This window comes from Physcomitrium patens, chromosome 5 (assembly GCF_059467195.1).
Source record: "Physcomitrium patens ecotype Gransden chromosome 5, ASM5946719v1, whole genome shotgun sequence".
In the NCBI taxonomy this organism is placed as follows: Eukaryota; Viridiplantae; Streptophyta; class Bryopsida; order Funariales; family Funariaceae; genus Physcomitrium; species Physcomitrium patens.
The window spans coordinates 7,541,403-7,553,572 of NC_143414.1; the positions used below are offsets into that span (position 1 = coordinate 7,541,403).

The following is a 12,170-nucleotide window of genomic DNA, read 5'->3' on the forward strand; positions in this document are numbered from 1 at the left end:
TCAGGCTTCAATAATTTGAGCTTCTACACCAGAAAATTACAAATTCTTTTATAATATCTCAATCTTTTCGTCTTTCACAAAAAATCAAACCCATTTTATTTTATTTTATTTTATTTATTTTTACCTCGCAATATCGATATCTACATTTATGTTTTCATGAGTTTTGATAAATCCGTTAAATTATATTTCCTTTTTGCAGAAAATAGATCTTTGCAAAATGGAGTATAGTGAAAACAGACCCAATATCCGCATCAATAACGTGGGGAAAAAGTTAAAGCAAAGACCAAAAAGTCCCTAGAGTTGAAAAAAGTTACGATTTGAATTCAAGCCATGTGACAGTGATAGGATGGTCGCTGAAGAGCGCGCGGAAATGGCACGCACGGAAGGTTGTTGCTGATAGCATAAGACTAGTTGTTTGTGAGAGATAAGACTCGACGAAGAGCAGTTTTCTGAAGGTTGTTGCTTTACGGAAGTTGTGTGTGCAGACGATGCGCGGCGACGACCTCGTGCTATTTGTGGATGTATGAAATGAGGCATTTCCCCGGAAATCTAAGAGGGACAATTGCGATGCGCCAATGCATTGCGGAATTCGTGTGTTAACAATACTCGTAGAGAGATTCAGTGACAGTCCTGAATATACAGCGCAGTTGCCGTTATGTGCGTCGGTCCGTTCTTGTCAGGGTGTTGTTGGTTTGCTGCCCCTGGAGACGACGACAGTGGCTGTGAATTGATAGCCTTGAAGGAGAAAGCTAAGGTACTAGTAGCAGTGAAATCAGTTCCCGTCCTAGTGTTTGGCACCTTTCCTGAGGATGGCGAGAAGGAGAGTGTTAGCCTTGGGGCTAGCCATGTCGCGCATGATGTGCATACAAAACCCGTACCAAAAGATGAAGAACGACGAAGCACAGCCGTCAAAGAGGACATGGATGTGGAGTCGGATGAAATCGCTGAAGCCGGGCGGTTGTGAAAAGACACCGAGACTGAGAATGGGACTGCGAGTTGCCCGGCTTCGCATCCGAATGCTCTCGCCCCTGACTGTCTTGAAGAGATTGTGCGACTCCTACGTCCGAATGATGCTATCCCTAGAGAATGAAGTTGGATTCGCTGGGATTCACTGCTTTTCTGGCACGGCTTTTCCAATGTATTTAATGCAACCGCCTCGCAGGATGGGAATGGCGTGTGACCTCACTCAGAATGTGCGATGGTGCTGACATCGGGTGAGTCCGAAAGCGTCTGCAAGTCATCTTCACAGTTTGGAAGTAGTCTTTGAAGTGCTTTGTTCGGGTTTGGATAAAATCTGGATTGACTTCTAGGAGTCGCACTGTCTCCTACGAAGTCTGACAGAAGATTCGCTTTTGTTTACAGAAAATTACACTACGATCCTCCTTGGTAGGTATGATGGTGTTCAGAGTTCGAAGAATGTTCGGATCTGCAAGTTGATAGGGACGAATTCTTTCGGCGGTTCGGGGTTGTGTGTCTCAGTTCTTTAGTAATTATTGCAGCGTTTGGCTGGTGGTTTTCTTTCGAGAGTCTATCACTGCAAAGTAAGAATTTGTACTTCGTTGCTGTTTCTAAATATTGCTCATGCATAGCATCGTATCGGCAGCTTTAACAAAGTTAAGAACTCAGCCGTTTTTCATGAATAATCAAGGCCCTCAGAGCTTTGAAATCTTTGTAACGCCTGATGGTACCTTGGCTGAGACTTCTGTCGAAAATAAAATCATAATTGAAGAACGTTGTTCCCTGGTACTTTTCTTGACTTGTGTTAAAGCGGTGTGACATCGCATTCTGAGGGTATCGTACTGCTAATCTTTCTTCAAAAATCCGCAGAATGACTACTATAAGAATAATGCAGAAAATAACACTTCGAGGATTGCAGTTCCGATTGTATTGTAATATTGGAACTACATTCTTTGACGGACGAGTAAATTATCCTACGAATTGTGAGTTTTTCTTATCACAAACACAAAAGAGGTCTTCTATCGCCCTATTTCGCCCACAATCATCTCACTGCAATGGGCACTTCCAGGACTGAGGTTTGTGGTGGGCACGTAGTGCACATCTTGCTGTTAGAAAGGAACAACCAAGAAGTCTGTGCAACATGATGACTCCGGAGGCGTCTACCAGAAAGCACCCTTGGAACTGTCACCAATTGTGGAACAACTAGAGAGCAATTCTCAACTATGGTATGACCGATCGAGCATCCTCAACCACCGATGCGATATTAAAGCCAGCAAGTCTCAGAAGCAACGGTAGACAGCCCATGAGCACCAACGAGGTTGTATACACACATCAAAAATGATTTACTCTACTTGGTTGAAATCAGAAGTGACTCAAAAAGCACACATTAACAGGACATGACCGATGAGAAACCTCGCTGCGGAGAGGCTGCATTCATAGCAATCATCCTACAGGCAAGCACAATGATTCTTAGCACCTAGAGAAGCATGACAAGCAGTCTCCAGTGACTTCATGATTAAGCAATGGGACAGGGATACCTTGCAAAAACCGTCATGTGAAAAGGAAAGTCGAAATACCTTTGTAGCTTTCGTGTTGTAATGTACCAATTTCACTTTGCAAATCGGCAATATGTAATTACAAGCTCACATTACTCAATCTGCATCTCTGTCGTGTATAGAAGTAAGACACTCTTTTGTGTTGGCAGTGACTGCCTTGATTACCATATTTCACACTCTAACTTGGCCTGTCTCTTTCTCGACGCACCACTTCACAAACAATTTACAATGAAACTTCTATGGAGTATATTTGTGTACAATATCAAAAACCTATCTCCATTATGACAATTGACAATTCAGAATTCACCAAGCTACTGATGGATACAAGAGTTAATTATGGGACGAGCAACTTGTGTGTACAACGCACCAAGCCTCGACTTGCTACGAATGTAACAGACTTTGAATCTTTAGTGCAGTTTGTCAATACGAGAACCGGGATTTTTGAGAGTGCGAGGACAGCAACTTCGGTAAGGAGAAGCCACTCAATCCGGTGGAGTTTCGTCGCTTGTGAGATTTCCCAGGTGATTTTGCAAACCTCGAAGGCGATTTTCCAAACATCCCGGGAGATTTTGGAAACTTCGGTGAGTTTCCGCCAGTTGAGTCGAGAAAATATTCCTCATCTTCCATTAAGGTTTCGTGCACCGACAAGGGGACCATTTCCGGCTCCAATGGCTTCTCGCGTGGTTTCTTGAATGTTTTCCAGAGGAAGGGCACAATACCAGAATAATTTTCCATTACGGTACTATTGAGAGGATTAAAAAAGAGACTACAAATTCTTGCTCTGCGAAGCGCAAGACATCAAGTCGATATGACCCCACTCCAGCTCTTCACAATACCTCTACCATATTCTCTCAACTGAGATACTTGCTGGACATTAAGCAACTCCGACACGAGACAAAAAATCAGAACTCCCCACAAGAATCGACCCAGAAAGTGTATGAATCAAAGCTTATCGTGGGAACTCAAAATAAAACGCTTGCAGTAGGTGTCCTATATACTCCGAATCCCAATCCTCACAAGATTGCGAAAAGATGGTGTAATGAACTCGGGTTTCTGCTATAGAAAACTGAATCTCTCAACCTAGTCGGCAGCTAATGGGAGCGCTTCTCGCCGTTAAAGTTGACACTGCAACTTGTTGGAAACGACCACAACTACAGTATTCGGTAAACAAACATGTCGACTAGTAATGATCGAGCAAGGAGACGAAGGTTGAAGATGACAAGAACCAGATCTATGTTTCCTACCAACACAACACCCAAGTATAGTGGCCTCATGAGCTGGAACCCAAGCAGCCAAGTGAAGGGATCCTAGAATCGAGCAAGGTACCCGTAAGTAGCTGTCAGGCCGCACTCTTGGAGAGAGAGCACTCCCCGCAGCAATTTAAGGCTTAAGATGAAAGGAGAATTGATGATGTACTATTTTTTTAAACTACAAGCAACCAATCCAGATACCATGTTGTGGCAATAATCTCTCTTGCAGCAATTAACTCGTGTAATCTTTGTTGCCCTCAAGGTTTTCTATTCGTTTTTGAAGAAGGAATCAAAAAGCGACAGTCAAAAGTGTTTCAGAATTTTCAAAACTCTTCCACGGCGACTTTGCAAGAAAGACAGATGACTGTAAACTGGATACACAAGTCATCTTTTTCAACTATAAAAATGATAAAATCAAAAAGGCTGCATGATGTGATTGTGACGACTGATGGCCGATGAACGGAGAAAACGTACCTTCAGATGAACTAAAAAGGATTCTTAGGGCCTTATCATCCAATTTCGTTGATTTAAAACATGTAATCACACATCGTAGAATCAAATCCCGACCAGTATTTAACGCAAATACTTGGAAGACGTAGTCAACAGCCTACCAAAGTCAAAAGGGTGCTCAACGAAATTGTCGTAGTCCGATTCCCAACAGCTCTATTATTGATACACGAGATAACAGGTGATATGGCCAGTAGTATGAACGACCCAGAAAACAAGGAATATTTTACAGTCCATAAAAAATCGAAATAGTGTGTACTTCTTCAATTTTGTTTTGCTACTCCGGAAAATGAACTGATCAATGCTAAACCTACTCCGCACGTCTATAAAGCTTACCACCATATTTTCCACAGTACACATATTTACAGTTCTCGCTCATGAAGATTCTCCAGAATTCCTAAAAAGTCTCCAAAAACGGTATGTCAGCCTACTCGAGTCCTAGTCGGAGGAGGCACTGGCTTGCATCATGCCGTCACGTATCTGCTGAGTTATGTCTCCAACATGGCCGGGTCCGTGAGGAAGGAAGACGGTTGTGTTCTTGGAGCCGGCACCAATTTCCTTCATTGTATCGAAGTATTGGGTTATCAAGACGAGATCCATAACGTCTTTCGATGTAGTTCCTGGAACGTTGTTAGAAAACTGAAGAACACTCTCACGAAGCCCATCGGTAATGGCCTGTCGCTGTCTAGCGATTCCACGACCATTGAGATACTTGGCTTCCGCTTCTCCTTCTGCTTTCTTCACTTGCAGGATTTTCTCTGCCTCTGCTTTGTCGAATGCTGCCATCCTCATCCTTTGTGCTGTACCAGAGGAAAACCAAAGAGTAAGTCCATATCACTCCCCCATCATGACTCTTTCTCTTTCAGAGAGAAAGTAGCCCAATTATGCTAATACTTGGATTTTACCTACCCTCATACCCTTTGACCGTATATACCCCACAAGAGTGCTTAATTCGATAAACGATGATACACAATATATTCATATCAAAATGGGTAAAGCTCTTGGAACCAGCCACCTCGATGCAAAAGGAATGCAATATACATAGTGGATACATACTAAAGGAAGATGAGTGGACTAGCTTTGTGTATTACGAAATTCTATCTTGGAGATGAGAGTTGCAATTCTACACGAACCAACGAAGCGTTAGAAATGGAAAGAAAAAGCATGGACTAACTTACCTGCATTGATTTCATTCATAGCCCGGCGTACAGTTGAGTCTGGAATAATATCAACGATCAGCGTTTGCTCGATGCTATACCCATAGGCCCCCATTACCTGATACAGAAATAAAAATAAAAATAAAGCATAAATAAATATTCAATGCAATTCATTTTCTGAAAGGAGCCATCCTAATAAAACCCTCAGTGAGAACTCAGATATTACGACTTCAACAAAGGGTGCTTCAGCTCATGAATTTGTGTTCAATTTGAGCTTTAAACATGAGTACAAAAAGATTGGCAAGAGTAGGTCGCACTTACTTTCTCCAACTCCTCTGAGACAGCTTTAGCAATATCGTCTTTCTGTTCAAAAACATCGTCCAGTATCATCCTAGGAACACATGCTCGTACAACTGTTCAATACAAAAACAAATTAGAGGCTTCGAAAACTTAGAAATGATAAGGTTCGGTGTCATAGCTAATGTAAGTCATTGCAAAGAGTATACCCAACACGACTGAGCGTCGTACTCAACCTCTCGAGTTTGATATTATCTGTGCTCATGCGTTTGGAAGCAATCACATTATCTACGATAAATCTAAGCAATGCACCAGCGTCAAGGCACTACTCTATCGATTTAACTCAAATCTTGGCGCCACTGATAAGTGAAGGGTAAGCAACCACTCGTATTCGAGTACTTTAGAGTAGTTCATAAATATCCAAGAGAAGAAGGTGATCAAAGTTCATATTGATAAAAATTATGGTTTAACATTATATTTAACCATAAGTACCGAATATTGGAATGGAATTCAGAATACCAACCATCAAAGACGTAAGACTGGATCTGCTCCTTTGGATTTTGAAGCTCGTAAAAAGCATCGTCGGCATTCTGACGAACTACACGATACTGAATTGAGCAAACCACCGAGACGAACACATTGTCCTGCAATAAACACTCTCGGAATGTCAGCCCACTCACACTAGGAGAAATGAAACCTCTTCCACCCCAACTTACACAACAAGGGAAAATGCTCGCATGAATAAACGCCATTATCATATCACGAAACAATTCCAAAAATGAAGAACCCTAATTCTTCTAGATTTTCAAAAATTAAAACCCACGCTACCAAACCCTTGGCGCATAAAAATAACTAAAGAATATCAATTCCCAGCTACGAGAGCCAAAAAAACCCTTAAAAAAATAGAATTAATAGAAAATGCACCAAAAACAAAGAATTCCAATAAAAAGACCTCACACCGATAATCATCTCCCTCCACACATAAAAAATATAAATAAACAAATAAATAAATAAAAACAGAGGCAACAGAGGCATAAAATTCAACAACATCAAGACTCACTTTAGTTTTAGTGTCGCAGCGAACATCAAGAGACTGCACACGCAGCGAGAGGCGCCCCGCCAACCATTCACCAGTAAATGGATTCAGGCAGTGCAAACCAGGTTGCGCAAGTCCTGAAAATTTCCCCCATTTCTCGATCACGCCTACTGTGGACTGCGCCACGCAAATCAGACATCCAAAACCCTCCATGTCTGCTGCGGTCCTAAGCTTAGAAACCAGATCTCCACAACTTATACTGCACACACACGATACTCAACTGCACAACAAGCTCGGGCCTAAGGATCCAATAAGTAATTCCCGGTTATGGCACACACTACGAATAGCGGTGGCATCGTCACCGAGGCCATCGTCACAGGAGCCATTCAGGAGGTGAAGGAAGGTGGGGCTGGGGCAATCTCAGTCCTCCATCTCGACGTTCTGCGATCGACGGCTGATAATACACCACCTATAACGCGTCGTAAGGGAACGCCAGATGGGAACAACGTTCAACTCCCTTGTCAGCAAAACACGTGCCCAATTTTGACGGCTATTTGAAAAACCTCATGAAAACTAGATATTTAATGCAAAAACCCAATTGAATCTGTGAGTCCACATTTGTAGTTATGATTTTATTTCGCTCTTCACTAAATTAATTCAGAAGTCTACAAGTTTACTCAGTCTGTTAATCCTTCAACTTCAATCCAAGTGAATTGTGGTTTCTTGTTGACATCTCTCTGGTACCTGTGACGCCAATGTCATTCCACGCGGGGCCTGGATATGGAGAAAGGATTTACATTAAGGAATTGCTTGGTGGCAAGGAATGGCAATTCTTACGGGAACAGACCCTCTTTCTTGTCGCGTATGCGGGATAGCATCGTGGAACAGAACTCTTTAAGTCGTCAGTGGCATAGATGAGCTGATTGGAGTTTCCTATTTGTTCTTGGTTGTCGCGAACCGTTAAAATATACGTTGGAGACGTGTATCTTCGGTGATAGATACAATTTCCGCAAGAACATCAAGTCTGCATACACGTTTAAGCAAGGAGGTTTCAACACGTAAGACTCTTTAGTGTTGTTCGTGAAGAGCCGATGGTTTGAGAGGAGGAGTTACCACGAATGATGCGATTGAGCTCTTGAAGAATCCCAAACATGTGCTCATGTATTCATCACCAGTTAAGTTAATCTGTCTACAATTCTTCCTACTTTTAACTGAATCCGCCAACTCAAATTATACCTTCAGTTTTCAATTTGTTTCTAGCTTCACTTGTAATTGATTCATCAGCTTGCTGGACTGTCTAATGCTCTGTACAGAAATCCCATGGGTGCGTACATTTCCTTTTCAAGTTGAGATCGCACCTCTGGCATGGCACGATTGTCTAATTTTGGTGAAAACTGAATATATGATCTACTGTCAATCTGCTCCTACTCAATCTTTGTCAATTTTGCGAGAAAAGCTCGGAAACGCTGTGATGATGTCCCTGCAATAGCATTTATAGCAATTCATCAGTTCTGTTGTATGAAACTACTAAAAGCACATATTAAAAATGGATCTAATGTTTTATCTGTAGTTTCTGTGGTTAAGAATTTGAGTGTCCAGTACGAAATTTGAACAAATGAAAAAAGGAAGAAAAAGGAAGAAAAAAAAACCACGATGAAGAGTGAATTACCTTAGATAAGGAAGAGTCATATTTTGCATAAGCCCCGGGTGACGCCTAACCAGTCTCTCCCACTCTTCTTCATCGATACGACCAGCAAGCTTCGTACCAGCCTCTGCGAATGTCTAAATACCATAACCAAAATTAGTAAGAGGAGTACAGGTTACGTGTTCACCTTACGCAATGACTTTCTTGATTACTTCTTGACATACGGGAACTTTTAGCCCACATGTGAGCTGGATAGTTGCATGATAACAGCACTATTCAGCTAGGAAGCAACAGCCCTGCATGAAAAGAACAGTCACAATACCATGTCCAAAATAGTCTCGATAACCTCGGGTGACAGATCTAGGGTCGATTCGCACAGGATTGCATCCAGCATTTCCTTCACCTGCCATGATCATAGGCATCATATCTCATTCGCAGCCCCTCTCCCTGGAACTTGGATTTTGAACAGATAAGAACTATTTTCACTCTTCGTAATCACAGAAACTGAAAGAGGAAAATCTGACAATTTGATGATCAGTTTGCCAGAATGATTTTCAAAGTTCCAGCAACAAGGAAGAGTATAGAAGGTACGTACCTCTTCACGTTCTATGTAACCTGTTTGGTGTAGATCGTACAACTTGAATGCAACTGCATGAATATCAGAGAATCCCAGTGATTCAAAACATGCAAAACCTTAAAATATATTCTAAAGACAAAGCAAGTTGCTGACGCAGTGGAGCTTATGTTGAAAAGGTTAAGTTTATTAGGAATGAAATAAAATCATGTTAAAAAAAAACACGAATTGTATGAAAGCGCCTACATTGAATTTTGTCTTCAGCACGAGCCATGGGATGGAATACGCTCAGAGAGCGCACGAATTCGCCAAACTCGATCACACCATTCTGTTTTCGGTCAAATAGGTAAAATACCTGCCACATTGAATACCACGACCTCCTGTCAACAAGAGCAGGCAAATCATTTTCGACAGACAGAACATGTGACAAAAATAATAATAATGAAAAATTACGATCTTCGAATTTTCAACTGGATTACAAAATCCCAGATAAGAGACACGATCCCTACCCGATCTGCGAACAAGTTTTTCCTTTCACTGTCCCCAAACAACGCCAATTGAAACTCTTCCTGCAACATAGAATACTGTTAGTTATTTTTTTCAATTTGAAATGCTACTCATGAGTGACGGTACGTTGTTCTCTGTTCTAATGTGCTTTTAATCCGTGACATAAACATGCTGATGGATTAATCACATGATTCATCAGTCTTTCACATCCAGTAATGAGAAGAAAATCTTCAAATATACACAAAGATGTACTAGCTCTGGGCAGGTTCTCTCGGGAGCTTGATTAGCAAATGCGTAGAAATCTTCGATGAACGACAGAGTACTGAAGAGTGAAAGTAATTAAAACCTTGTGTATAAGGCCATCGTCGATAACCGAGTGGCTAATCTTCATGAAAAGCTCATACAGCGCTTCTACCTCATCGACACTGACTGAACCCACCATCAATTCCAACAATGAACCCCAATTTTAGTCCGAGATACGTGCAACTAACTCCCTCCACAATTGATAGTATTCTGTCGGTGAATTGCTACATAGCCTCAGTTTGCTTTCAATCACGGCAACGTGAATTCAAATAGGGCAAAGTGGCCATACACACGGTTTCCTTAGCGAGAACTGAGGGATCTTCATAGCCAGGGGGCCTCCTCCAGCTGCTCGCCAGAAAGCACTTTGTCAGGGGGCCAAAGCAATTTCCTAGCGCCCTACAAAGCGGACATAGTATCGATAACAACTCTTCCTCTACGCTCCCCACCGCAGCCCCTGCACTAAGCAGATCCCCAAAAGAGTGCATTGGTGCCATCTTCTTCGCCACAATGTGTTACATTGAAAAGACACAATTCATCGCATCGACATTAGCCAAAAGACTCTCTGCGTTGCTACAGAAGAAACAAGAAAAAAATCTCTAGAATTCCTTAAGTTGCCCTTCGCCTCACAAGTGATCTGGATCAGAAGTTTCCAGCCAATTTTACCCATATTGAAGAAGAGCAACTTCTGCGCTTTCCGTATTACGACGTGCCAGAACTCGACTTATCCGATAGAAGCGCGGCTTGTTTTACCGTCATGAAGAACAGCCACATTCGCACCACCTAAATAATGCCGTGTGAAGGTATGGCGCCGGTCTCTTCAGCAACAGGTTCAAAGCACTACTGTCCTCAAGTGTACCCATCAGGGGTCCATCTAAGACCTATCAGAGCTGTAATATCTGGATTGACTCTATGCTTCACGTGGCGACATTCCCAAAATTTTCACGAAAGATGAAAAGAATGTAAATACACTATCGATGCCTTGGGAAGGATGGTACGCACCGGTGGTACACGGAAGATTCAGTATCGTTTGCCAACAGCATCAGAATGAGCAGCTAGTCTGCACAATCATCGCTATAAGCTTTCTTCAAATCACTTCACACTACGAAATCCACTCGCAGTGCTCTACAAACCCACTCCCGAAAAAGACCACCGTTCTGAATCTCTCCTCTAAGTCGCCACATTAGAGATAAATGAAACCAGCTTTTGGAGACGATCACACACATACACCGCCGTCTGCACAGAGAAATCAAATCTCCGACTGCCACTCCTCCCTCGTATACTGTTTCTCTAAGCTCTCGTATGCTAAGCAATGCGCTACTAACATAGAGGAGGAGAACCAACACTCACGGCGGAGCGCTAGTGGATTTCGATAAGAGGATACCGGCCGAAGCATCGCTACCTTCGTAGTGTGATGTGATTTACGACACAGCTAAAGAAATTACAACGCATTAACACACTACCTCTTGCGTCCGTCGGGAATGGCCTGCAGGCGGCGCTGGACTGCGAAGTGCTTTTCCGGCAATCCAACAGAAACAAGCACCAAGATTCTCTCACGAAGAATTCCAAAGATATTCCGGGCTTGGAGTGCCTGGCGAGGGCGACCCCAAGTCACGTGCACGAGAGAATCATATGCTAGACTCCAATCACTTGCGTATTCCATACCTTTGCTTGCTTAATCCTGACACAAGCTGGACGAAATACTAAATAATGAAGGGAGGAATACTAAATAATAAGAGGAACACTAAACGATGAGATCCAGATCCATTCAAATTCAATCCTATCTTTTTATAGCATACCGGCTAGCGAAAGCTTTGGCACAGGCTGTATCGGCTAACGATAAAGGCACCAGTTCTTCCCTGATCTATCCTATTCTCTTCGATGACTTGGGGAATCTTCACCAGTTAGCTCGGTGCTCCTCCATCGTATGATATTCATTTCACCTTCTTTTCCCTCGCCACATATTTCTCTGCTCCACTTCCATGGCAACTTGTGCTTTGGAATGCCACTTTGCCGAGTTCCGCACGGAGATTCAAACGCTTCGACAAAACCTCTCCGCAGTCTGGGGCTGCTCTGCCGAGGGATGACAGATGTTTCTCGATCATGAACAAAACATATATCATCTGGGTGGGCAGCGGACTGGGGCTGCCCATCCTCAGCCTGCCTACCCTCAACCTGCCAAATATATTCCTTGTCAAATACAGTTTTCAGTTCCCCCGACTCTCGCCTTGATTTGCTCTGCAAGTTGCTGTGTAGTTTTGGGGCAAGTCTCCTGTCCCGGGCTGGTGGTGTGTCATTATTAGTTTATGTGTTTGTTTCCTAGGTTGCAGTTGTGGTGGCTGTTCAAAACAGGTACTCAGCTCGCATTTTGACCTTTTTCTTTG

At 42.7% G+C, this 12,170-nt stretch overlaps 3 protein-coding genes across 5 annotated transcripts; 1 reads left to right on the top strand and 2 right to left on the bottom strand.

The window, feature by feature from the left end:
• The first annotated feature begins 432 nt into the window (after positions 1-432).
• On the top strand, positions 433-1,731 carry LOC141045406 (uncharacterized). Its single transcript, XM_073534070.2, has 2 exons — positions 433-1,214; positions 1,363-1,731. The coding sequence occupies exon 1, from the start codon at positions 656-658 to the stop codon at positions 962-964; it is 309 nt and encodes a 102-aa protein (XP_073390171.1). The 5' UTR covers positions 433-655; the 3' UTR covers positions 965-1,214; positions 1,363-1,731.
• Positions 1,732-4,400: 2,669 nt separating this feature from the next.
• On the bottom strand, positions 4,401-7,059 carry LOC112282405 (hypersensitive-induced response protein 4). Its single transcript, XM_024519947.3, has 5 exons — positions 6,785-7,059; positions 6,248-6,368; positions 5,749-5,840; positions 5,449-5,545; positions 4,401-5,070 (listed from the first exon to the last, which is right to left on the bottom strand). The coding sequence occupies exons 1-5, from the start codon at positions 6,971-6,973 to the stop codon at positions 4,709-4,711; spliced, it is 861 nt and encodes a 286-aa protein (XP_024375715.1). The 5' UTR covers positions 6,974-7,059; the 3' UTR covers positions 4,401-4,708.
• An 836-nt stretch (positions 7,060-7,895) lies between these two features.
• Positions 7,896-11,945, bottom strand: LOC112282406 (calcineurin B-like protein 4). 3 transcript variants are annotated; one of them, XM_024519950.3, is made up of 10 exons: positions 10,789-11,075; positions 10,453-10,569; positions 10,079-10,243; positions 9,833-9,915; positions 9,489-9,548; positions 9,226-9,334; positions 9,001-9,053; positions 8,728-8,808; positions 8,430-8,542; positions 7,896-8,240 (listed from the first exon to the last, which is right to left on the bottom strand). In XM_024519950.3, the coding sequence occupies exons 2-10, from the start codon at positions 10,454-10,456 to the stop codon at positions 8,189-8,191; spliced, it is 720 nt and encodes a 239-aa protein (XP_024375718.1). In that variant the 5' UTR covers positions 10,457-10,569; positions 10,789-11,075; the 3' UTR covers positions 7,896-8,188. The 3 variants fall into 3 exon arrangements, with proteins under 3 accessions (XP_024375718.1, XP_073390170.1, XP_024375717.1); XM_073534069.2 differs by lacking the exons at positions 10,453-10,569; positions 10,789-11,075 and adding an exon at positions 11,688-11,945; XM_024519949.3 differs by having other exon boundaries at positions 10,453-11,405.
• Between the last annotated feature and the right edge of the window lie 225 nt (positions 11,946-12,170).